Consider the following 27030-nt stretch of genomic DNA (forward strand, 5'->3'; position numbering starts at 1 on the left):
TTCTTGTTCTCTAAAAATGAATGTGGTATGTAAGAGAATGACTGAGCTCGCGTGGTTCTGCTGTGGAGTGTCCTGCTAGGCGATATTGTCTATTATTACCCAATTTTTTGTACTTATTTTTCGATAAAATGGGGAGTAGCTAGCAGAGACTTTTACATGATTATTCATGAAAAATGCATATTCAGGCATATAGCAATCTAGCATTATGATGAACTCTTGCTTAATTGTATGTTATTGGGACTATTATAAAATGCCACTATTATTTTATTAGATAATACCTTTACTTAATATGACGTTTTGTTAGGCCTGCTCAGAGTTATAGCAAAATCCTTAGAATTACGCCAGGGGTTACTATCACTGAACTTACTATCTATCCCAGACACTATTTATACATATAATTAAACTGATCGCCTGCTGTCTATTCAAACCGCATTCGTTTTTTTGACATTGAATAGAAAACACAAGTGGTTTTGCGGTGGTAGAGGCGTGGCTAATATTACACCTGATAAATCGGTCAATGAAACTGCAGGCAACAGAAGACACAGGGGTAATCAGATCATTTAACGTACATCAAAGAAATTGTATAATGTGGTTCACTGTACATATGTGTTGGTTTGATAGTTGGGTGCCAGTTTCTCTGTAATCTTGAAAGGAAGTCTATGGCTGGACTCAGTTTTGAAGTCACCATGAGATGAAGTCTCCATTTTGACCTAATCTAAATTTGCAAAGATCTTATAATTTTTCCCGGGGCAGAACCCAGCACCCCCAAAACAACAAAATCTCACCGCTTTCGGTGTGCTTGCAAATTCATCAAAATACATAGTAAAACTCATCTCAGCCATTCTAAATCGTTATTTTTTTCCCGGGGGAGACTCCCGGACTCTCCCAATCAACAAAATCTCGCGCAGGACTTCGCGCTCGCAAATTCAACAAATCATTAAATGTCATCTCTGTCTATTCTTTAATCGTACCTTTTTTTTCCCCTGGGGGAGTCCCCCAGACCCCCCAACACCAAAAGCTCGTCCCTTCGGCGCTCGCAATTAAAAAAAATGCATTGTAAAATTCAACTTTGCCATTCAAAATCGTACAATTTTTTCCCGGGGGAGAAACAACAAAATTTTGCGTCTTCGGCGCTCGCAAAATCATCAAAATATATCGTAGAACTCATCTCAGTCATTATAAATCGTAATATTTTTCGAGGGGATACCCCGGACCCCCCAAACTCGCACGCAATTTTGCGTATTCATTAATATCCTGTTAGCGACGCCACTGTCTATAGATGTGTACAAGGATTATATGTAATGATATATGAAAAAAAAGTATATCAAGTATCTCCTGTGGGTGCGCGGGGCGCGCGAGGGGTGGGGGGGGGAGTGTTACGAAACATTGAGGACCTTTGCGCCCCTCCCCCATTACGTTTCATTTTCCTACGCCACTGTAATAGCTAGGGTCATGTTCAGGGACGTCTTGTGTGTGTATATAAATATGTTGTCGTTTTGCGTCTGTGAATGTACATCATATATGTCTGGGAGCTGTGGCATATTTCACCTTTTGTAATAGAGTAACTCTTGCAGTTTTTTTTCAGTCTCACTGACACACCACACCTCTCAACCTCGACCTGAAGTGCGAGATCACGATATTGTGATGGTGCGCGGTCGCCTTGCAATCTCGCGATCTTTTCGATTTAAACATATTTTATTTGCAATTTTTACAATACAAAAAGGATTGGGCACAAGTTAAAAACTTATATTATCTCGCGATCTCGCAGGCCAATTATTTTGAACATGCGTATATTTTTTCCAAAATTGTTTACTTTCGGACCGTTTTATAAATATATGTGAATTGATCGGTAGATCAGCTGATGTTTTAAGTGAAGTATTAATGTGGAATATCAAAGCTCTATTTTTTTAGCTCTGTACTATGTAAACAAATCCGATCAATTTGCATGAAGTGGATTTGCAGCCACCATACTTGATTTTTAGACTATTTACATGCAAGTTTTAAATGTACAAATTTTATTTTGTTTCTGTCCTCTTGGGCAAAGACATGAATTCCAGTTAAACCTGAACATCAGTTTATTTTACTCCGTGCACTAGTCTGCTAAATCGCTACATCATTAGGTTTTTACAACTACCACAACGGTGGTCGGTTATTTACTTATTAAGGTTCATGTAATGGCTTTAAACAGTGATATTTTTTGCAAGCCTAAAACGCATTACTGTGCTGCAATTGAACAGAACTAATTTCATTAATTGTTGGTATATACCCTGGATTACGTTGATATGTAAGTTTGTGGAGGGCTGCGTGTAAAATACAGTTAATATATGAGAAACAATGTATAGTTCTAGGAGAAGACATAGAACTCGTGTGAATTGCATGACTTATGTGATGAATATTCAGTTTTCTCTTATTTTACTTGAAATTTACAAACGCCGCTTCACAATATTTATTTTAAACAGTAAGGACTGAAATGTATAGCCAGGGTATATACCAAACAATGTAATGAAATTTGTTCTGTTCCAAATTGCAGCACTAGTAATGCGTTTTAGGCTTGCAAAATATCACTGGTTATAGCCATTTCATGAAACTTAAGGCATACGGTATCTAGGCTACGGTAAACTCACTGGTTGAACGACAATGTATAGCCTATTTATTGAAAAATGTGACCAGTGCTGTTCAAAAAAGTCGGCGAGGAACATAATGACATCGAAGTACTGACAGCTATATACCCGGATTTCTGCCCTAAATTATATACTAAACCTCCATCTTCGGTTACCCCACTTTACGGCTCTAATAAACGGAGGGTACGTTATGTTGTTGGTTGTTTAAACTTATGGGTTCCTGCGGCGAGGAATACGTAGAATATACTAAAAATGGTAATTTTCTAATATGTAATTATCAGAAACATAGTTTATTATGTTGTTTTTTTTTGAAAGTAATTTTGTAATTTATTACTCGTCCACAATATTTTTGTCTCCATTGGCTTCTAAATTAAATATATAATATGTGTAAGATCATATATAATCAACCCTAGATTTATTGAGATTATAAAAAAATTCCCTACTGGGAGTGTCACTCCCGTTCACCTGCTATTGCTCGCACTCCCGCCTCCAGCAGTATTCTGATTTTTAAAATATGAGAAAAATTTTTCTGAAACGTAGACTTAACAAAACAAATATATTATGTGATGAGATATTGTCAAAAAGGTCAAGTTTTATTGGTGCATTTGTAGTTTACTAACGTTTGGATATGGCGTACATTAATTATTGACTCTCAATGCTGAGCTCAGTGCGGTTGATTACGAGTAGCTACTATCTGGCTTTACATTAGCTGTAATGTATAACGTTACTCACCTCCCCCCATCCCCCCCTTAGGAAGGTTGGATTTTCAAGGACCGTTTTGTTTTCTGCAAATATTTTCTAATATGGTATTAAACACTGCAGGATGACTTTATATGTCCATGTTATGATAATTTCTTTTAAAACTAATGTCTATTAGTGACTAAAATGTAATCCACAACCGAAAACCGGATCCTTTGACTAAAAATCGTAACTAGTATATTTAGAATGTTCTTGTGTAGTGCTAATGCACTACATGGGTGATCTTAAAAACGCTTTGAAACTCACACACTTTTAACGCGTGCCAACGACAAAGATTCTATATTATTGCTTACTCGTGACTTGACCTTGAGTGTTGCTCATTTATTTTTGACGACATGTACTCTGCTTATTGGCATTACCTCTGAACGAAAAAGGGAGAATGAGACAGGGTTTACTACGTTGAAGGTTATTATGTTGTACATTCAAGCTAAATGTTAATTTTACTAGAGAGACAAATGTGCTTTGGCCTTGGCGTGAATATATACGAATCGTTTTCTGCGATGTAGCCCTCCCCTCCCGCCACGCCACACACGCACTCGCTCTCACACAGACCACTACTCTAAGGGGTGAAATTAAAATGAATTAATGCCAAAGCCTTGTTAAGAGCGCAGCTCATGTAATTAGTTAAGGAGTTTGCATACATATTATATGCGTAACACTCTTGCCGTATTCCTGCATGTATCTTCATAAGTTTATTGTATAGACCCGAATAAAAGGTTTACATGGATCACAGGTTTACGACGCGCAAAAAGAAGAAGAAAAAAAAACTAAAATGAATGGTTGTGTACTTAGACCCTGTATCCCATTTCCAGAAAAATGGATAATTAATTTTGAAATACTCTGATCTTTCTCAACACACAAAAATCATCCGATGAATATAGATTTAGCTATACATTGTCCAGAAACATATACATGGTATATATGTATATGCGCCAGGCAGCCATCTATGGATTTTGTTATTCAAAAATCGCTATTACTGAAGGGATCTGTCTCAAAATTCATATGTAGGTTCACCCTAGGGCCCTAGTTGTGCATATCGTGATTTGGGACCGATTGGTCAACAAAATTGCTGCCAGGCAGCCATACTTAGATTTTTATGTTCAAAGTTTGTTATCGCCTATTTCTCAGAAAGTATTGAATGGATCACTTTCTCAAATTTCACATGTTGGTTCCCCTAGGGCCTAGTTGTGCATATTGTGATTTGGGACCAATTGATCAACAAGATGGGCGCCGAGGAGTCATCTTGGATTTTGATAGTTGAAGTTTGTTACCGCTATATTTCTCAAAAGGTACTGAAGCGATCTGTCTCAAATTTTATATATGTAGTATGTATGAAAAAGTTTAAAAAGTAGAGAAAAGTTCCATCTTTCCTTTGTCAGATATAGATAATTCTTTGGTGCGGCGCCAAGCATCCCTCTGGGATCTTTTGTTAAATTATGGGGCTTACGATGCCAATCATGTTTATATAGTAATCGACGACAGACATTTTCAACTAGCTGTTTTAGCTGCCGCCCCTACATTGAAGGACAGCCAACGAGAGCCGTGCTTACACAGCTTATTGAATGTCGTTGGCAAACTGACTAGCTACCATGCAACCTGACTAGCTACCAATCAAGCTGAATACAAACCTACTAGACTGGCTGTCAGATGTGTACGCTTATTGTAACGGCGCTGTAAAAACCAGCTACACCACTGCCCCTCCCCCCTATCAAACGTAGTTCGCCCCCGGAACACGGACCAACCAGCAGGTTCTGTCTCCAACAAAGCCTTGCAATCTCATATAGCTTTCTTTTGGAGTGGTCTATGGCACAAATGTAATTGGGGAGAGAGTCGTGTGCTGCCAGCAAGGCCTCGAACCTGCGACCCTGGACTTACTGGTCCACCGCTCTACCGAATGAGCTAAAGGGAAATTCCCCCTAGCACGAAGCTAAAAGGCGACCGTAACACTATGTACACAAATGAAAAGTCCTGCTACATTATTTATAACTTTTTCCATGAGCATAAATAGCATTTATATTCACCTCTGGACTATCTCCGGTAGTAAAACTGAAGGCAGTTCAGGAGAAATATCTGTCCTATTACAGGCCTGCAAAATCTTTCCTTGAAGACTATAAAGAGTGAAACCCAGCTTCAAGCCACAGTCAACCAAAGGGTACTATTATATGATGATTGTTTTGACATACATCAAAGGACTAAATTACCTGTTCTGACTGTTTGCCTCCAGTTTTACTCTGAGATAGTCCAGGGGTGTATATATAACAACAGCAACAGTAATAGTAACCCCTGGAGTATAGAGGATGAAGCCATATATTAGACAGTGTCATTTTTTTAATTTTAAGAAACAATAGAAATTATCTCTATTTGTCTTTTTCATTATTTTCGATCTGTTTTTTTAAATCTGTTATCAATAAATTTATTTTTATCTATTCTGTATAACGAGTCTTTGTGTTACAGGTACAGTTTAACCTTCAATTTGATTTGTCATTCATGAAACTTCTGCATATGTTATTTACAGAGAGAGAGGATCCTGAAGGAAAGCCTACTTTCTCAGCCCACCCAGCTAGGTTTTCCCCCTGATGACAAATATTCAAGGCATCGTGTCACAATCAAAAGAGAGATTTCTGGAATTCTTCCAACACAACAGCCTAAGCAGGCATACTGATGGTGTATGGGTCAGACTTTGACAGATAGAAAAAATTTCCAAGTCAACTGTACATTGAAGTAAAGCTGCACAGATGGAACCAAATGTGTCTCTACTTTCCATGAACACTAGGACGAATTCTATAAATGTTTAGAAAGAGATCTAAACTGAATTTTACGATTTCACAAAAAAAATCTCTTTAAGTTATTTGTGCTGGTAACTATGTGAGGACTTTAAAACAGCCGAAAATTATTTCTTCAGGGAGGACAGCATACATTGCAGCAACAGGAAAAAAACGACTGGACTCGGACTTGTTTATTTTGTCTATGGATACAGATCAATATTGTATTTGTGTGAATGAGGTGCTTAATGTAAAGGGGCATACTTGAATCAAAGGCTAAAAAAAAACTTTTTTTTTTCTGTCAAAAATCATCGGACATGGTTTTGATTTCTTCTTTGATATTTGTTACATTTTTCTGTGATGAACCTTTGTAAAGAAAACTTTTATACTTTCAAGTATGATCTTGATATTACCACTACACTATACCATAAAGTCCATTTTAGAAATAAACTTTAGGTGTACTCTATACACTAGTGGTATCATAGTTTGTTTGAGTAATAGCCTTCATTGCATTTTTCCTATGGTGATTTTAGTTAAGTTTTGAATAATAAATGATGAAGATTTCTATTTCAACTTCTGGTACTTTGTTATTTGGGTTCTTTATTATTTCAATTTCCAAAACTAAATATTGTAAATTAGTGTCATTATGCAAGTGAACTAAATTTTGCATTGAACAAAAAAAAAGGTTAATAATAATCGGGTTTTGCACTTGGTGGGGTCGTTTAACTAATCTGGCATATGATATATAGACTGGTTTTAATCACTCTTGAAAGGAGAAGGAATCTACAATGTATTTTAGACACAGTGTGAATTATTAGAACCAATAAGACAATATGCATACCTGATCTACTCAACTTTATGGCAAGGTATGGAAATGGTGCCTATTGGTCCTAGTGAAGCACTGCTCTTAGGAATCACTCTGGCGCATAATTTTCTATATGGTTTATTTAGTTTTCCATTTTCCAGCCATTTCATGCTCTTAGATCGGGGACATGATTCTTTCTTGTATGATTGAGCAATATTTAGTGAAAAAACAAATATAATGTCAGGTGTGATCTCGAACATCCATAGAATAACCATTTTAAACACCAAGATTACCTCATATTATATTAGTTGATGAGATATCTGGTCTCTTTCCTGATAGGATCAATCGCATCCCTGGTGGGTACTTGTATATATCATTTTTGCTCATATATACATTAATGTATATACCAAACATATTCGGTCTTTAAGATCTTCTTTGGTTTCAGATTATTAAGTCTCGTTTCATGCTGCCATCTTGGATTTTGAGATTTGATTACTGCAATTTCTCAGAAATTACTGAAGGGATCTTTCTCAAATTTATGCTCAGTATAGGCTTGTTTAACATGTCGATCCCATCAAGGGAATATTTCTTTGATTTCATTCTTCCTTTTTACTTCCAAGTAGAAGGTAAACATATATAATCTTCAAAATCTCTGTTACAGCTTCTTATTCCCTACTATGTTATCTCTGGTACATTGGCTACTAGAGAGCATGCGTAATGATATATGATCACTGATTGTACAAACTAAAGATATGAAAACCTTCTAAAAATTAAAAGTCTAAATTTTTGTCGCTGTTGCTGATAGCAGAGGCTGAATGGTGAGAAAATTTAGGGGGGGGGACGAATAAATAGTTTTGGAAAAAAAACATCCACACACTTTTAAGATAGAACACATAAAATGAAATGGATACACTAGTCCTGAACTCCTTTACTGGGAGATTTGGGATATGTGTAGTTTCGAGATCTAGATAGTTGCAATAGGTATGTAGGACACGTGATAAGTCAAAGACACTCACTAGATAGTAGCTAATATAAAAAAGATATATTTAGTCTTTGAGTGCGATGTCCTATAGACTTGTCAGAGAGTGTTTCAGTATATCATCCTCACGGATAAGTGATAGCTCGAAGATTTACGTTTATCGCACTCATAATAGGGAGAGGGGTTCCCGAGGCTGTTTATCCGCGATACACGACCGTCGGATTCGCACATGAGGCACCGGGCAGGGGGCGAGTACATGTACCAAAATCGTGATCGTTATAGCTAGATTTTGTAGTAGCAACACAAATAGTCACACAGTCAACGAAACGGAATCAACTCCGGACGCGAATTTCCCTATCACAGGTAATAAACAGGACGTGTATCGACTATACAGGTTTCGATATTGGTGCGATGTTAGTTGAAATACTAATAACGGATGACCGTCGTGAATTACTACAGAGTTACCAAACTATCTATTTTTAATTTATGTAGAGACCAGTAGTAATAACAAAACTTTGACAAAGAAATATATTGTAAAATGGTGCCATGATGTTAGACAACTTGCATATTTTAAAGAGAAATGGGCCTGCGGTTATCAGTATTATATGTATATACATGTATGTAGCGAGCGAGGGAGCCTGTTAGCGAAACCCTAATCATATATAGCTACAGAACAATAAAACACAGGTCCAAACAACACCTAACGGAGACAGCTGTCCCTACCAAATGTTCTCAATTCTATAAAACACATGTGTAAATTAGGTTTCTATGGATGTCTAAGCACAAACCTCTGACGATCCCCTTCTACTCTGTGCGACATCTATAGACAGTGGCGTTGCTAACAGAAAATGAATGAATACGCAAATTAGCGTGCGAGCACCGAAATATCGAGATTTTGGATGTTTGGGGGTCCGGGGGTAACCCCCTGGAAATATATTATGAAGTAGAATAAATGAGATGAGTTTTACGATGTACATTTGTATTTTGATGATTTTGCGAGCGTCAAAAAGACATGTTTTATTAAAGTATCTAACCTAATTTTCGTACATTTCTCTGTTCATCAGGCTTAGTCAATACTTGGCCAATATTTTGTTCATTTAGCCAAGGATTTATAAGTCTCACTTATAAATTCTTGATCAAGCACACGTTTGAAACTGACATATAAAACCCGTTTAATAAAAAATAAAACGGAGTAAAAATTTGTCCATCTTTCTCTACCGTAGAGTAATACATGTACCTACTGCTGGTTAGAAATTCGTGCCATGTCCCTATGGTATTGCCCTAAGTTTCATATACATGTATTTATTATATACTCTATATATTCAAACCAGAGACATATGTTTCTGATTTTTAAACGTGTACAATAACATTTTGTGCCCGCTTCTGACAGTTAGTTATTTATAGTGTATATAAACGATCTCCCTGAAATAACAACATCTTCATCGCCACTATTTGCAGATGACACAGGCAGATTAGAAACGATGATGATGTGAGAATTCTCCAAGAGGACCTGTATAAACTCCAAAACTGGTCGAACAGATGGTTACTCAAATTCCACCCAAACAAATGTAAGGTGATATCAATAAAAGCTTCCAAGAAAAGACATTACTACATGTATATGAATGGAGATGAAGGAGAGAGGATTCAATTGGAAAACATCACACACGAAAAGAACATTGGGGCAGAAATTTATATAGTTATATTTAAATCTCTTATATTTAAATCTCTGATTGGGGTAACTATATATCGATGAGGAATGAATTTTAAAACCCACCTGCATAATATCGTTAACAAAGTGAACAGCATAGTTGGACTGATTCGAAGATCTTTTGTATATCTTGATGAGTCAATGTTCAAGTTACTATTTCAAGCTCTCGTTAGACCACACCTGGAATACGCGGCGAATGTATGGAACCCATATAGAGTGGCAGATATATCGACCTGATCGAGAAGTCCAGAGAAGGGCATCAAAACTTATTCCGGGACTCAAAAACCTAACATACGAGGAACGCTTAGAAAGACTAAATCTTCCAACTTTACAACATCGGAGAACTAGAGAGGACATTATAAATGTTTTTAAAATAGTTAAAAACATATATGATCATAGAGTAACTGAGAACTTTTTCCAAATGGACAGTACAGGCAGAACGAGAGGTCACTCTGAGAAAATTTTTAAGAAACGTTGCAATGTTTGAAGAATAAGAAAGAAATTTCTCTTCAGTAACAGAATCAGTAGACATATGGAATAATTTGCAGCAATATATTAGAATGCAGATACTGCGTATACAACCTTATGAAGTAATGTTAGATGAATACTGGAAAAATTTACTTAGTTTTAAAATCATAGATTCTTAGTCTTTATTGTCGGATATCATAGCCATTGAATTTACTGGAATTTATTTACAGCATTTTTTATGAATGTATATATTGATGATGTTCAATGTTATATATAGAGGCTTCCAGCCTGCATTCAATAAATCCTAATAGAACAACACTTGCGTATTGTTTACGATGGGGTAGAGAATGGGATTGGTATTCCGGGACTCACGAACGAACTAAATATGAGCAACATGGAGACCACGAAATGTCATTATTTACTTCAGTAACAGAAAGTATAGGGGACTAAATCACATGGGGGTAATCGAATTCTGCTCAGCAATATCATAGTCGCCAATTAAGATGCAGATGGACCGTTTAAGTATACACACTTACTTGAAGTAGACAAGTAATATGTTAGATGAATTACTGGAAAAATAATTTTGTTTTAAAATCTATAGATATTATAGTCTTTATTGTCGGATCATAAGCCAATGAAAAAACTAGGAGATTTTATTTACTTATCCTACGTTCACTTATGAAAGTTTAAATAATGGTTGATCATGGATATAGAGGCATCCAGCCTGCATCCAATAAATCCTAATAGAACAACCACGTGCTTTTGTTTACATGGGTATCATGGGATTGGTAAATGAACGTCACGAACTGAAACTAACTATGGCGAACATAGGAGACCAACAGTATAATGTCATTAATTGAAACGGAACAAAAGTGGTGATCACGATGGGGTAGAATTTCGAGTTTAGGAGCGCAAATAATGAAGTCCGCCAGGAATGTTTGTTTTATTGACAATGGGATATCTTTCTGTTTAATATTTCAAGCTTAAACAGACAGGCGACCGTAATTCGTTTTGATTATTGAGTGCTTGCTGAACATGGCGATATTCCGTCGGCTTCAAGGCAATAATCGGATGAATGGACAAGATGTTGGACAGTAACGATAAGCTGACAGGAAACAACCCCTCTTCAGGTATTCATATACAAGAGTGGTAATATTGGAAAAGGATCACTGTAAGCCATGTTGAAATCAATCACAAGAACATAAAAACTACCCTTTATTATTATTACATAATTATTCAAAAACTTGGTCATAGGCCGGCTCGTCCATTGTTTTTTGTCAGGTCCGGTAGCACCGCTAAATCTAGCTATATAGCTAGATTTGACTATATAGCCAAATCTGACAACACGTATAGTGGACAAATGAAAACAAAAGTGACATACCTGGTCACAAAATCAGCGTACACATAGAAAATTGAATGACGAATCTTGAAAATCGGCAAAACGAAATATTTTTGTCCTCCAAGATAATTTCCGGTGATTTTTTAAAAATCCGTCGTTGCATTTTATGGTACTCGCATCCATTCATCCTCATGTTCTGATGTAAACGATTATAAAATCCAAATTTCCCATTTGATATATGCCAAATATCTTTTTGTTTATGAGCCGTCTATAGCACTTTTTGCACATGAATAATGTTGCACGGGATCTGCATGCTTCAAGCGCACCTGTGGCCTGAATCTTCATCAGGTGGATGTTTATCTGCAGACGACACAACGATGCCATATTGGTTCGCCTCGCTATAGTTTTGTTACCAGGGACTAGTGATAATGGATACTAAATAATTGCAACGATGGAATTATAAAAAGTCACCTGCAAATGAACAAGTAGGCAAACATTATTCATATCACCGACTTACATGTTTCGTCATCTATGCTTTCATATTGCACGAGAAAAATGTGACCAGATCTCGCCTGTTTGTTTACATTTGTCCACTATACGTGTAGTCAGATTTGGCTATATAGTCAAATCTAGCTATATAGCCAGATTTAGCGGTGCTACCGGACCTGTTTGTAAATGGAGAAGAAAAAATGTAACTCAATAACTACCAGACCGGTGTTCCAAACTATCTCTAAAACATATATAACAAGCTACCTGGTCACCGATTATCAGCCCAGTATGATTGAGAGTGGCGTAGAAAGATGAAACGTGATGAGGGGGCCAGGGGGGCAAATTAAAGGTCCTCAACATTTTTCTACACACACACACACACTCCTTCAATCTTGACATATTCGATTTGTCTTTTAGGTTCTTTTTAAGTTCAAATCAATTTTTAGCTCACCTGGTCCCTGGTCAATCGACTTCTTCTCCATAACCATTGGTCGGAATTTAACAAAATTGGACTGGAAGCATCCTTATGGGTTACTTACTGAAAATTGTACAAATGATGGGGCTGACCAACCAGGGGCCTGAGGGGCAGTGCCAAAAGGGGTCAATTTGGCTATTTCCATATAAAACGTCTTCTTCTCTGAAACTAAGCATGGGATAGCACCCATAATGCAATGGTAGCATCTTAACCATCTTTATAAGGTTGGGATTCAAAATTGTACAAATAATGGGGCTGACCCCCTGGGGGCCTGAAGGGCGCGGGGTCAAAAGGGATCAATTTGGCTATTTGCATATAAATGACTTCTTCTCTGCAACTAAGCATGGGATAGTGCCCATAATGTAATGGTAGCATCCTTATAGGGTGGGGATTCAAGATTGTACAAATGATGGGGCTGCTCCCTGCGGGCCTGAGGGGTAGGTCAAAAGTGGTAAAAAAATAATTGACTATTTCCATATAAACGACTTTTTGATGCTGTGAAACAGCATTCTTAGGTATGCACGGAGAGCCTGTGCACATCTAAGCAATAAAACCACTCAGCTATGAAAATTTGATGTTGTTTAGTTCATTTTACATATGACTTGAAAGTATGAATAAATCGAACATCAGTATTCAAAAACACAAACATTGAATTTGTACATACATATGTACCATAGACGGTATGTTTTAAGTGTTCAGTAGGGACTCTATGATTTATGTATACCTACGCGTCATGAATGGTCCCAAAAATCACGAACAACGCATTCTTCGATGCCTTCCTCCGCAGCAGCTAGACTTTCGGTGGATTTTGGATAGTGTATGTTTTTTTCAATTTCACATAATTCATGCTACTGAACGATTAATGTAATGAAATGTTAGGAAGATAATTGCAAAAGAAAGTTCTTAAAACGGTTATAGATGTTTTTGTTTCGGTTGCATTGACTAACTATATTTGATGATATTATTGCGCAGTAATAGTTAATAGTTATGAGGTTCCTCCCTTGTTCTGTCACTGGGAGCTAGTTGTGCCTTTTGTTTATCGACAACTGCGTTATATATTGAAACGGAAAAAGTACAAAGTTTATCAACAAAAACTTACAAAATATAATGATAATTAATACAAGTGTATAGATCTATATATATACGAGCTACTAAGAGTGACAAATGGACTTATTATTGACGTGTAATGTACGGTAGCCTTACGAAGACTTGCTAAAGTCCGATGCATTGCATGAAGTTTTCTTGACGTTATCGTTCTTATAAATTCAAAAGAAATTTGAGTGTTGTAACTAACCAAATAATGTACCTTTTATTTGGCAAAAATATTTGGCCATGATTTATTATTATTCAAAAGTTGGCAAAGCAAAAATCACGATAATATGTTCTTCACGATAATATGTCGCCAACAAGTACTGGGTCACGACTAGTTATCATGATTTCTTCGTTGTGTTTTTGGATTAATTAAAAAAGGACCGACCGTTGAAGACTTAAAATTCGCATAAACTATCTGTAGTCCAAGAAGTTTCGGAAATAGCATTCATTTTTTATGTTTGAGGTGAATCATACGAAATATTGGCAGACAATGTATGCATTAAATCGGACCTGTTCCCGATATCGACTGTACCAGTTATCGTGATTTTTCAACTTAGAAGAATTTTACGATGCATACGAAGTAAGCTCGATCAAAATATAAAAAAAACAGATAGTGTTGTATAACTTCTAACAACAGACAACTTTGATATCCCATGGTAACATTATAGTTCCTATTGGCGAAATCCATCCCATGCTCCTTTGAGGTGTCTTCATCGAGCATTTCGGCAAAAAAGCGGACCATGGATTGAGCTTGATCACGGATCGATTATAACGGTAAACTGGAACAAGGATGCATCATTCAATCAATCAAATGAGCTTGATATATCAATAAACAACAAACAAAGATTAAGGTTTACCAGGTATATTAATGAACAACAAAAAAACTTTGTGATTTGTGATCAATGTGTTTTTATTATTTTTTCACTTTTCTTCATGTTTAAACCACAGCTACATGTACATGACATTTACAAAAGTTTTTCTATTAGGAAATACTAAATCATACATCATCAAATATTTGCTAAGATAGATGATTAAAATAATGCATGTATTTGAAATTCAAAATCGTTGAAACAATAGCGACATTTATACACAATATTTGATTCAGAGACAGTCATATAAATTCATTTACTGAAATAAATTATGCCATTAAATTTGTTGGCTACAGATACAGGTATAAATATGTACATTGTTCCTAGTGTAGGAAGCTAAAGTTTGTTGTTAAGTTTTATTTTTTAAGCAAGTATATTATATGTTGACATCTGCATTTATGTACACACACTTATAGCTGCTAATAAATTATCCAGATTTAAAATGCATTACAAATGAAATTCTCTTCCTCCTCATTATATTCTACACACACAGTGTGGTACCACACATCACAAACATCACACATGATCTGGATCTAGTACAGTACAGTTCTTACGAAGACTTGCTAAAGTCCGATGCATTACATGTTGAAGCTTTTTGATGTTACCGACTAGCGTTCTAAACTTCTTGTGAATTTAAAATAAATCTGAGTTTTATACGTAACGAAGGAAACCAAAATATATCCGGAAATCGTAATACTTCTAGTGTTATATTTTTCCGATAAATATTCTTAAATGTTAAGTAGATATGAAGATATGGCTATGTTAACATATGATTTTTTTTGTCTTTGAAGAGATGATGAAAATTCAACACTGCACACTTTATTAGTATACTAAATTCAATATTTAAATGAAAAACCAATTTCTTTATTCCTTTGTTTGAGTCCTTCATTCATAGCATCTATGAGTGGCCTTGGCACTTTGATTCTCTGCAACTAAGCATAGGAGAGCACTCATATTGCAATGGTAGCATCCTTATAGGTTGGATTAAAAATTGTACAAATGATATAGGGCTGACCCCCAAAGGCTTTCAGCACGGGGACCAAAAAGGTCAATTAGGCTACTATCCTATCCTTACTTCGTATTGGATAGCATATTTGTATATGGTATCTATAGCATCATTATGTTGTTGGGATTTAAAATTAGAGAAAATTGTGCAGTCAATTTTGCTAGTTTTTCTAATTAATTGTAAGAGTCTTTGTGTTAATTACTAAAAAAAACCAGGTGAGTGATGCAGGCCCTCTGGGTCTCTTGTTTCTAATTGTAAGAATCTATGATTTTTGAGTCACTGATTACTAAATTACAGAATTATTCATAAAAAAACCCAGGTGAGTGATACAGGCCCACTCGGGCCTTTTGTTTTATTAAAAAAATCTAAGCATAACATATATATCATTACGTGTCCTTCCACAGCAGGAGATAAATTCAACACAACCAAATAATTTATGCACTTTTTTTCACATTTTTAGCCCACCATCATCAGATGGTGGGCTATTCAAATCGCTTTTCGTCCATGGTCCGTCGTCCGTCCTTCCGTCCGTTAACAATTCTTGTTACCGCTATTTCTCAGAAATGACTGAAGGGATCTTTCTCAAATTTCATATGTAGGTTCCCCTAGGGCCCTAGTTGTGCATATGCATTTTGGTACCAATCGGTCACCAAAATGGCCGCCAGGCAGCCATCTTGGATTTTGACAATTAAAGTTTGTTACCGCTATTTCTCAGAAAGTGCTGAAGGGATTCTTCTCAAATTTCACCTGTAGGTTCCCCTAGGGCCCTAGTTGTGCATATTGCATTGTGCATATTGCATTTTGGGACCAATCGGTCAACAAGATGGCCGACAGGCCGCCATCTTGGATTTTGACAATTGAAGTTTGTTACCACTATTTCTCGGAAGGTGCTGAAGGAATTCTTCTCAAATTTCACATATAGGTTCCCCTAGGGCCCTAGTTGTGCATATTGCATTGTGCATATTGCATTTTGGGACCAATCGATCAACAAGATGGCCGACAGGCCGCCATCTTGGATTTTGACAATTGAAGTTTGTTACCGCTATTTCTCAAAAAGTACTGAAGGGATCTGTCTCAAACTGCATGTGCATGGTCCCCTAGGTCCCTGGTTATGCATATTGCATTTTGGTACCAATCGATGAACAAGATGACAGACAGGACGCCATCTTTGATTTTGACAATAGAATTTTGTTACCGGTATTTCTCAGAAAGTCCTGAAGGGATCTGTGTCGAATTGCATGTGCAGGTTCCCCTAAGTGTCTAGTTGTGCATATCGCATTTTCGGACCGAAAGGTGAACAAGATGGCCGACAGGCCGCCATTTGGATTTTGATAGTTGAAGCTTAAATTAAAATTGTTACCATTTTTTCTCAGAAAAGTACTGAAATGATCCGTCTAAAATTTTATGTAAGTTTCCCTAGGACCTTAGTTGTGCATATTGCATATTCAGATTGGTCAAAAAGATAACCGACAGGTAGCCATCAACCATGAGTTTTACAAGGTATTTTGATGATTTTGCGATTTTGGTGTTTGGGGGGTCCGGGGATTGGCCCTGAGGAAAAAATTATAATGATTTAGAATGGCTGAGATGAGTTTTACGATGTATTTTGATGATTTGAAAGCATTCTTAATATGGTAATTCGTCGATTTTAAGTTTTATGTATTTAGAAATGATAATTGTGATCATATCATTATGCACCCTTGCTTGATCTGAACATACTGGCTTCACACCATTGGCACATTGTTGTGTAACTCAAAGTAGTTATGAATTATTTGTCTTTCAAAGACACAAGTACTTTACTACAGTATGTCCCCTTGCCAAGTCAACTCACAATTCTTTAAGCAATATTTAAATTTGTTGTCAAGCTCGCCAGTTTTGTAATAGAGTAGAAAATGGTTCAGGATTGAGGTAGAGGAAAGCCAGGTTATATGTACACAGAGGCCTAAAGGAACTGGTTGGTATGTCTTGAACATACATTGTTAATATATATATAATATGGTCTCTGTCACTCAGCTGACGGAGCATACTTCTTTGGCTCAGTCTGTAGAGCCGTAGTTTTTCACACTGGAGACCCGGGTTCGATTCATGGTCGGGGCACTCAACAGGAATCGTATGTGTATTTTCCCAGTTCTTCTATATTGGCGTCCGACTAAATAACCCATGCCAATGAAGGTGGTAAAAGAGTCTAAGGTTAAAATTTAGGAAATCTCAAGAAAAACAAGGGGAGTATACATAGAGTAAAAGGAGTGGATTCGTGTGGTTTGTACATAGTGTTAAATACCTACGGTCTCTGTCACTCTGCTGATGAAGCATGCTTCTTTGGCTCCGTTGGTAGGGCGGTAGTTTTTCACACCAGAGACCCAGGTTTGATTCCTGTTCAGGACACTTGACAGGAGTCATATGTAAATGTACATGTGTACCCAAAGAAAACATAAACAAGTAGTCATGATCATGATCAGTATCTGCAACTGTCATGTATGTCATAGAGTTAGTGGGCTTGTGGTAATTACTTTTGACATTGTATAATTAAATCTATATCTAGCTAGATGTGTATAGTAGTGTTGTTCTGATGATTGATTATAATTGATATCTAATTCGAAAGGCTTCTGATTTCTGATTGTGTGAGTTACATTCATCAGTGTTTTATTTAAATGAAAACAATTCATATACAAGACATTCGATTATAAGGTTTGTTCAGGGTTTGAACATTTAATTTAGTCATAAGAGATGCCTTAAACTTGCAACAGATTGAAGAAAATATAGTAAAACTTGATAAACCCAAGTGTCTGATTTGGATGCTCCGATTTTTAAGATTCATTTTAATCTGATTGTATATCATGATCACTAATTCACTTGCTATCACATTTCATTTTTGATGCTGGTTTACATTGAAGATACCAAAAACATACAATTTGTCGCTGTCGATAAATAAGTCTTAAGTCCTACCTTATAAATGATAATTCTGATATGTTGTATTTTCATTATTTTGACGTGAATTGTTTTGACATCACATACAATCGCCGGAATGTTATAATTATGTACCAGTTATTATAACTTGTACCCGGTAGAGCTGTTTCTATGGTATATTTTTGATCACAGGTGTAGGCTATACTAATTGCAAATTCAGATTTAGGTACAGATTTGATCATTTCAGCCTTGATTTTGACTATAAATGCTTTAAATAATCTCCTTTGCTGATGTTGATATTGTGTTTTCAATATGCAATTATTAAAATGCTAACTGGTATCTATTACTATTTAATGCATGTAGTTGTACGTAGGCATTTTACAGAAGAAAAGACAGTTGGTTATAATGGTTATATGTATTTTATATGGTCTTGAATCTATTATCAGACACTTCAAGTTCACTTGATAGGATTAAGCTGTCTCATAGCTATGTTTATATACTTTTCATTAAACTTCAAACATCTCTCTCAGATGGAACAGTGAAATCATTGAAGTGTTCATTTAATCATTGATTTCAGGTGGCAGCTGCTAATGGACATGACCACATTGTCCGTCTCTTGCTTATGCGTGGGGCAGCGTTAGATAGACGCAATGTGTACGGATGGACTCCGCTCATGCAGGCCTCAAGACACGGTCATGCCAATGTGGTGGCTACTCTTCTACAGCAACGCCAGGCTGACACCAATGCCAAAAACCGCCTTGGGGCATCATCCTTAACACTTGCTGCTCGTGGAGGTCACCTACAGGTGGTACGCTTACTGGTAGATTTTGGGAGCGACTTGAATGCTTCTGGGAACAGTGCCAGTGGGGAGTGTGAGTTCACGCCTCTCCTTGCAGCAGCTCAACATGGACATGACGCAGTGTTAAGGTTCATACTTGATCGTGGCAGTGATGTGAATTATCGAACGCCTTCCACTGGTCAATCTGCATTGATGCTGGCTGCCCTGAATGGCCACATGAAAACTGCTCAGATCCTGGTTGAACGAGGATGTGATCCTAATGTTGTAAATGTAGATAACAAGACTGCTTTAGAGATTGCCACACGTAGAGGAAGGAGAGAGGTTGCCAGTTATCTTGATAGAAAGACAATCAACAAGCCAAAAATAGGTAAGGGAAGTTGCTAAAGCAATATCTTTCAAAACTTATAAAATGCAGAATAAAAAATATATGCCCTGGGGTAAAAAACCAACAAAAGTATGATTTTTATCCTGAGAAAACAACAAAACATCTTTGGTTAAATTATTAGTTCATTAACTTATGAAACATTTCTTATTGTGATTTCTTGTGGTCATCACTTTATCTTTAATTCACCAAACTCAGATGTGTCGTTGTTGGTTGCCTTCCCTTGTAGAGCCAGAAGAGGTCAAGCCTGACATTATAGAAGCAGCCAAGCACGGTGACATCCTTAGGATCCAGGCCATACTAGACAAGGATCTCAGTCAGATTGATGCTAGCTCACCACAGGATGGGGCCACTCCTCTGATGTTTGCTGCTATGACGGGTCAGCTGGACGTGGCCCGCCTTCTTGTGGCTCGAGAGTGTGATATAAACAAACAGGACAGTATCAGTGGCTGGACGGCTCTCATGCAGGCTACATATCATGGGTAAGTGTGATATAAACAAACAGGACAGTATCAGTGGCTGGACGGCTCTCATGCAGGCTACATATCATGTGTAAGTGTGATATAAAAAACAGGACAGTATCAGTGGCTGGACGGCTCTCATGCAGGCTACATATCATGGGTAAGTGTGATATAAAAAACAGGACAGTATCAGTGGCTGGACGGCTCTCATGCAGGCTACATATCATGTGTAAGTGTGATATAAAAAACAGGACAGTATCAGTGGCTGGACGGCTCTCATGCAGGCTACATATCATGGGTAAGTGTGATATAAAAAACAGGACAGTATCAGTGGCTGGACGGCTCTCATGCAGGCTACATATCATGGGTAAGTGAGGTCTGATCAACCTTTAAACATTCTCCTGTATTACTGTCTTAATTTGACCCATTAGTTGGTAAAGGCAATTATTAGGAATATTGGACTCATTAGCGGTACAAAATCAGTAATGTGGTAACAAATTTAATTAATTTTAATTGAGGCAATAGTACACTCAATTTAATAATAATGATGATATTTTTAATTTTAGAAAAAAATCGGTGGCAGTGTTTCTGATAGAACAAGGAGCCGATGTAACAATACAAGCCAAGAATGGATGTACTGCTTTTGATATGGCACTCATTATAGGTTAGTGTTGAAATCTCACAACTTATACTGAACTTAAGTTTTACTGGTTGCCTACAGAAAAAAAAATGTGCAAGGTTTCATATCATACCAGTTAAAATGGTATTATTAGTGACTGACTACAAACACTTGATAATAACTAAATACAAAGTAAGCCATGCCTGTAGATATTCAGTCAAACTGTCAAACTAATGAATGTTGTCAAGAGATATTTAGAAAACTTCTAATTTGAAGTTACACATTCCCCTTAACGTTGGTCAATAACGACAAATTTTGGAATATGGTGCAGCATCTGCTATAGTAACAATCTCAAACTTGTGCCAATAAAATCATCAATTAAAGCTTGAAGATCTTTGCTACTCTTAGTGTGAATTTAGTCATCGTGTGTATATGTATTATTTGGACAGTCCAATGATGTATATAGATACCATGACTATTATTAATCTTTAAACAGAGGATGTGGATACAGAACTGCTACGACTACTCGCCTCCAAAGCTATGTCAGTTAACAAAGAGGACAAGGGCAAGAAATCATCTGCTAAACAAAATGGCCTAAACAAGACCTTCACTGCTTCAGAATCCGGGTAGGTTCATTATCATCAGTTTTATAAGGCCTTGGCTTCTTTACAAATATTACCTTATTTTGAAATATAGCTCTACATGATTAGTGTTCATGTGTTAATTAATCACTGGAAACATCTATATACCATTGTCATCAATGCCAGGTAGAAAGATGTTGTAATTTCTCACTTTGTCTCATATTGTTGCTAAGTTCATGGGCATTGATCCTTAATTTGGTATTGATTTGAATTTCAGAGTTGACGAACAGCCCAAGAGTGGATTAAAAGTAAGTACTGTTCTGACAAAAAACATTTATCTGGTACCCAAAACTTTCTCTTTAACAGTGAGTGATTATAGTCTTAACTTGTTCAGAATGACTAAACTATTCAATAATATATTGTTTTATATGTCGCTGGTAAATGATTGGAAACAATTATGTGTTGTCATATTCATGATAATACCAGGCTATTTATCAACAAGAAGATATAAATAGTTAATGTTTGTACTTGATTTTCAGGCATGGCTGAGTAGGTTGACGAGTAGAATTAAGAATACCAAGCTTGGTCGTACTATGAACTCCACCAATCGTCTCACTCCTGTTACTGCCCTACATACATCCACGTCTGTACAGGACCTCACCCTGACCATTCCTAAAAGTCCACTTGTGGTACGTATTTCTCTCTTACCACAAAGCCAAATCTGACTACAGTTTAAGAAAAAAGTAGAAACGTTCTCACACATGTAATTCTGATGAACTCTTCACTCATGCAGTTTATGGTATATAATGCCTTTGTCAACTGTGATACAAACTTGGTTTGTGCTGTTTGATAAGGGTTTACAAAAACCTCCTTGAGGTAATAAAGTTATGGTAAGACTTTTGTATTAAGTCAAAATTTTTAGATATTGAACAAATATGTTACGATATATTTATTGAGTGAAATTAGATTTATATTAATAAAACGTTATATGTTCTGTTTTGCACTGAATTGTGACATTGAATTTAAGCAAATCAATGACAGGTTTTAAATACCTTGAAATTTCAACAGTTTATTTTTGGAAATGGTTGAACAAGACTTACATTATTGACTTTTTCAGCCACCCAGAAAAACTAACAATTTCATGGACCAGTCTCATATCTCCACAAGTTATGATCAAATTCTCCTGGAAAACAAGAAAAGTGCTTCTATGTACACTTTGGTTTGTATTTTTTTCCAACAGCATTTTCTTCATTTGATTAAAGCTATTGAGAGTATCTGATTAAGTAATAAATTCAGAGAATTTTATTCTTTTCTGACTTTTAAGAATTTGCCCAATATGAGTTTCCTGTCTCTAATGTAACTTTTAAGTTTATTTCCGTTTCAGGATATAAATCCACCAAATTCAAATTTGACAAGTGAGACTTTGAAGCCGGTAATTCCTCCCTTTCTCCCGACACCTACTTTTGATTTAGACATATCAAGTCCGCGCAGTAAGCCTCTTAGTGCGCGAGGCCCTGACACTAACTCTACTCTACACTCACCAAATCGTCCAATGATGAAACCGCCGATGATGTTCATGCCTAACAAAACCAGCAGCAATCTGAGCTCTAGTCCTGCCAGTCCGTCCAGCTCGGGGAGGTTTGTGGCAGCCAATCAAAACAATGGTAAGGCATGCAAAAATATATACCTCTCTATTTTTGTATCATAGGTATCTGAAAAGATTTAGGTTTACATTTTTCTGATGTTTGTGTGTTAGTGTGATTGATGATACCCCGAGTTTCTGTTGGTAGATGCTCTTTGTAACAGCTTTACTTTTCACTGGAGTTTATTGTGCAATTAACCGCTCCTAGATCTAGACATTTTTACTCTGAGTTAACAGTAATCATTATGTGTTTAGACTCTGCAGCATTTTTGATAATGATGTATTGTTATAATATGCAAATTATTTTAGTTATATATTCTTTTTTTTATACCTTGCATGTCATCATCATCTTAAGTTTACCAGGTTACCTGAAAGTCTGTATCAAAGAAACTATTCAAAAAGTTCAAACATGAAATCTATTACATTTTGTAGGTGACTACAATGAAAATGGTATTTATTCTCCTACGAACAATAAGGGACCTCTAGTTTTCTTGCCACCACAGACACCGTCACGCCTCTTCATGCCACGGTAAGATTGCTAATTTGCTCCTCAGACACAATAATACACTTCAATAAATATTATATCTCCAGTTATATGGAGTATTTCACCATTTTAACAGTGATTTAAGATAAAGATGTTAACAGAGTGCTCAGAAATGAAAAGAATTATTTAAAACCTTAAAAAGGTAAATATTAATCGACAAAGAAAAAGTAGTGTTACAAACACTATAAATTGATTAAAATCTTGTATTTACAGCAAATCATCTGTACCATCGGCCTTCAGAACAGCCTCAAACACAACTTCACCAAATAGTTCAACAAGTGGCAGTTCTTCAGTCACACCTCAACGATCACACTCTCATGGTCGCAGTACCTCATCCAAAGAGAGCACAACATCAACTCTCACTCCGTCCCCGTCCCCTACCCCAGGAAAGGTAAGTCATAACACTGGAAAGGTAGACAACTCTTAATCTGTCCCCATCACCTACCCCAGGAAAGGTAAGTCATAACACTGGAAAGGTAGACAACTCTCACTCCGTCCCCATCACCCACCCCAGGAAAGGTAAGTCATAATACTGGAAAGGTAGATAGCTCTCACTCCTTCCCCATCACCTAACAATGGAAACTCACTCTGTCCCCATCACCTACCCCAGGAAAGGTAAGTCATAACACTAGAAAGGTAGAAAACTCTCACTCTGTCCCAATCACCTACCCAGGAATAACAATGGAAACTCTCACTCTGTCCCCATCACCTACCCCAGGAAAGGTTAACCATAACACTGGAAACTCTCACTCTGTCCCCATCACCTACCCCAGGAAAGGTTAACCATAACAATGGAAACTCTCACTCCGTCCCCATTACCTACCCTAGGAAAGGTAAGTCATAAAACTGGAAAGGTAAGTCATAAAACTGGAAAAGTAGACAACATCACCAACCCAAGGAAAGGTAAGTCATAACACTGGAAAGGTAGACAACTCTCACTCCGCCCCCATCACCTACCCCAGGAGAGGTAAGTCATAACACTGGAAAGGTAGACAACATCACCTACCCCAGGAAAGGTAAGTCATAACACTAGAAAGGTAGAAAACTCTCACTCTGTCCCCATCACCTACCCAGGAATAACAATGGAAACTCTCACTCTGTCCCCATCACCTACCCCAGGAAAGGTTAACCATAACACTGGAAACTCTCACTCTGTCCCCATCACCTACCCCAGGAAAGGTTAACCATAACAATGGAAACTCTCACTCCGTCCCCATTACCTACCCCAGGAAAGGTAAGTCATAAAACTGGAAAGGTAGACAACATCACCAACCCAAGGAAAGGTAAGTCATAACACTGGAAAGGTAGACAACTCTCTCTCTGTCCTCATCACCTACCCCAGGAGAGGTAAGTCATAACACTGGAAAGGTAGACAACTCTCTCTCTGTCCTCATCACCTACCCCAGGAAAGGTTAACCATAACACTGGAAACTCTCACTCTGTCCCCATCACCTACCCAGGAATAACAATGGAAACTCTCACTCTGTCCCCATCACCTACCCCAGGAAAGGTTAACCATAACACTGGAAACTCTCACTGTGTCCCCATCACCTACCCCAGGAAAGGTTAACCATAACACTGGAAACTCTCACTCTGTCCCCATCACTTAGTATTAACATACTTCTTATAACAGACGCAAGTTATAATTCATCATTCTCTTTATAACACAGGAAAGATAGACATTTTTAGGTCACCTGTGACAAAGTCTCAAGTGACTTATTCTAATCACCTTTTGTCCATTGTGCATCGTGCGTCTTATGTCCGTAAAGAATTTATTGTCATTTTCTTCTACATAACTGCTAAAGCAATCTCAATGAAATTTTACATAAACCTTCTAAGGCATAACGCCAATCAGAATTGTGAATTATACAGTCCCCAACCCGAGGTCTGTTACTGCTATTTTTCAGATATATAGGTTCTCCTAGGCACCTAGTTGTGCATATTGCATTTTGGCACTGATCGTTCAACAAGATGGCCGCTAGGCAGCTGTCTTGGATTTTGATAGTTAAAGTTTGTTACCGCTATTTCTCAGGAAGTACTGATGGGATATTTCTCAAATTTCATATGTAGGTTCCCCTAGGGACTTATTTGTGCATATTGCATTATGGGACAGATCTGTCAACAAGATGGCCGCCAGGCAGCCACCTTGGATTTTGATAATTGAAGTTTGTGACCGCTTTTTCTCAGAAAGTACTGAAAGGATCTGTCTCAAATTTCTTTTGCAGGTTTCTTTAGGACCTGATCGTTGATTAAGATAACTGACAGGACGCTATCTTGGATTTTGATAGTTGAAGTTTGTTATTGCTATTTTTCAGAATGTACTGAAGCGATCTGTCTCAAAGTTAATATGTAGTATGTAGTAAACGATTGAAAAGCAGAGAAAAGATCTATTTCCATTGTCAGACATAGATCATTCTTTGGTGGGCGCCAAAATCCCTCTGGGATCTCTTGTTGAACATTTGGTCATTTGCACCTGTAATAGGAAATGAGTCATGAGTCAAATGTTGTCAGAATTATCAGTATGAAATGGCCATTGAATCCTATTAACAAATTTTCCATGACTGACCCCTAGAGGCCTTAGGGGCCGGGTTAAATGGGGTCAAATAGCTTAAAACTTCCAAAAAATCTGGAAATGGTAGAATCAGATACTTTTCATAGATGGAAAGGTCTGAAGGTCCTATGCAAAAATTTGTGAATTATACGACCCTTGGGTCTCATGTTTCCCCCTGGGGAGGGGGTCAAGTTTACTATAGTTTATGTAGGGAAAACACATTTATGAACATTATTTACTCAATTTTCTAAGGAAATGAGTCAAACTTGATTAGAATTACTAGCCTGAGATATAGTATTTTAACATCCATATCGGTCCTTGCTGGCCCCCTGGGGGACCCGGGGCCAAATAGGGTCAAAATGACTAAAATTTCAAAAAATCTTCTTCTGAGTTCACGGGTTTGATGGAAGCAAATACTCTTCATAGATTAAAAAGTTAAATCTACTAAATCACTGACTGACTTCAAGGGCCAGTATATTGTGTTTACCAGATATATCTCTTTGTTTCATTCGACTAAATTTAGGACTTTGCTCCTTTGCGCACACACCTAGGAGAGAGAAGACTAAATTTGCATGCTATACAAATGAGCACTACATATTTAAATTTTGCCACACATTTCACGTCACACGTGGCACGCTATCCAGTCACCGCTCATATTGTAGCGTTCTGCCGAACAGCATGGCTACTTTTTGGTAGATCCAGCCTTCGGCTGCCACTTGCCGATGAGTTAATTGCGCTGTTAAATATTTAACTTCTTTCATTGTTCGTATCATATTATGTAATCATGTTTGTGTTGTGTGTCTTGATAAAGGGGCAGATGGCCTTGAAAATTTGACAAGCTGTTTTGTCCACATGGTTGGAATTACTTCCTTGTCCCATATTTACCATTTGAAGTAATTCTTATCCTACAGACTTACATTTGATGGGATCCTGTGTCATCTTGAAAATCCTGTTGATATAACTTCTTTTACCCTCTCTGTTTCATTCTATATCCAAACTCAGGTGACCGTTAACATCTTGTTAAATTTGGTGTTAACACATAATTTCCTATAACATACTAGTAGATCTTAATAAGGTATTCTTTCTTTCAGTTTCAAGAAGATCCCGGACATATACTCAGCTCTTTGCATGAAAATGAAAGTAACACAAATGGTGAGTTATTACTTTGCATT

The 27030-nt window shown here is 37.1% G+C and overlaps 1 protein-coding gene across 1 annotated transcript in view; it reads left to right on the plus strand.

The window, feature by feature from the left end:
* Nucleotides 1-27030, plus strand: part of LOC138316258 (ankyrin repeat and SAM domain-containing protein 6-like) — a 53134-nt gene that overhangs the window by 9820 nt on the left and 16284 nt on the right. Inside the window, exons 2-12 of the mRNA XM_069257871.1 lie at nucleotides 18857-19445; nucleotides 19690-19942; nucleotides 20488-20585; nucleotides 21037-21166; nucleotides 21399-21429; nucleotides 21661-21810; nucleotides 22239-22340; nucleotides 22506-22785; nucleotides 23196-23292; nucleotides 23521-23698; nucleotides 26950-27010. Coding sequence (XP_069113972.1) covers nucleotides 18857-19445; nucleotides 19690-19942; nucleotides 20488-20585; nucleotides 21037-21166; nucleotides 21399-21429; nucleotides 21661-21810; nucleotides 22239-22340; nucleotides 22506-22785; nucleotides 23196-23292; nucleotides 23521-23698; nucleotides 26950-27010 — 1969 coding nt within the window. The remainder of the gene's footprint in view (nucleotides 1-18856; nucleotides 19446-19689; nucleotides 19943-20487; nucleotides 20586-21036; nucleotides 21167-21398; nucleotides 21430-21660; nucleotides 21811-22238; nucleotides 22341-22505; nucleotides 22786-23195; nucleotides 23293-23520; nucleotides 23699-26949; nucleotides 27011-27030) is intronic.

The sequence above is a fragment of the Argopecten irradians genome, chromosome 2 (assembly GCF_041381155.1).
Source record: "Argopecten irradians isolate NY chromosome 2, Ai_NY, whole genome shotgun sequence".
NCBI lineage: Eukaryota > Metazoa > Mollusca > Bivalvia > Pectinida > Pectinidae > Argopecten > Argopecten irradians.